Below are 686 nucleotides of genomic sequence, written 5' to 3'. Positions count from 1 at the left end.
GAAGAGAGAACTTGGGGCTGAGTTCTGCCTGCGAGGAGCCGCGGCGTGGCCGAGAAGGCGGAGCCAGGCGCAGGCCCTTCTCAGCTGCCGGACTTGGGACTTCGTAGCGGTGGGGCGTGTCCGGCCAGGCGGCCCCTGGCACCGGGGTGGGCGGCTCCCGTGGACACCAGTGTCCACGGCTCCTGCCGCACGTCCTAGGGGAACTCGCTGCCCTGGGGGAGGCCCCGTGAGGCCAGCAGGCGCCTGGCGTCGCCTGTCCAGGCTCGGGAAAGCGCCCGACTCCGGGTAGGACGGACGGGTCACCGCGAGGCCAGAGCCTCCAGCGAGTCTGGAAATGGCCGACAGGGGGACTGAGCCCCGCACTCAGGGCGGCTTCCGTCACCGTGATGCTGAGCCGCCTCTGGCCAGAGACGGGGGGCAGCCTGGGGGGGCGGCCTTGGGGAGCAGCCTCAGGCTCCGCAGGACCCTCAGCCCTCCGGTGGGTGGCAGGGCGGGGGGCCCACGCCCGTGACACCTCCGTACCGCTTCCCTCACCCCCACTTCCCGTTGCACAGATGGCGCCGAGCAGGTGGTGAGGTGCCGCCGGGTTCTGCTTTGCAGGCCTGTCCCGGGGGGGATGGGGGACCCAGGCCACGGCGGCCAGCTCCCATAAGTGCACCCCCAGGTCGGTGTGTGCTGCGCGCCGG

At 72.4% G+C, this 686-nt stretch overlaps 1 protein-coding gene across 1 annotated transcript in view; it reads right to left on the bottom strand.

Annotated features, from left to right (window-relative positions):
* LOC101624609 (piwi-like protein 4) overlaps positions 1–650 on the bottom strand; it is an 8,163-nt gene extending 7,513 nt beyond the window's left edge. Inside the window, exons 1-2 of the mRNA XM_012734858.1 lie at positions 535–650; positions 192–328 (exon numbers count right to left, since the gene is read on the bottom strand). Coding sequence (XP_012590312.1) covers positions 192–328; positions 535–650 — 253 coding nt within the window. The remainder of the gene's footprint in view (positions 1–191; positions 329–534) is intronic.
* Positions 651–686: the final 36 nt, after the last annotated feature.

Source organism: Condylura cristata, unplaced genomic scaffold (assembly GCF_000260355.1).
Source record: "Condylura cristata isolate star-nosed mole 26May11 unplaced genomic scaffold, ConCri1.0 scaffold00079, whole genome shotgun sequence".
In the NCBI taxonomy this organism is placed as follows: domain Eukaryota; kingdom Metazoa; phylum Chordata; class Mammalia; order Eulipotyphla; family Talpidae; genus Condylura; species Condylura cristata.
This window is presented reverse-complemented; position numbering and strand designations above follow the sequence as displayed.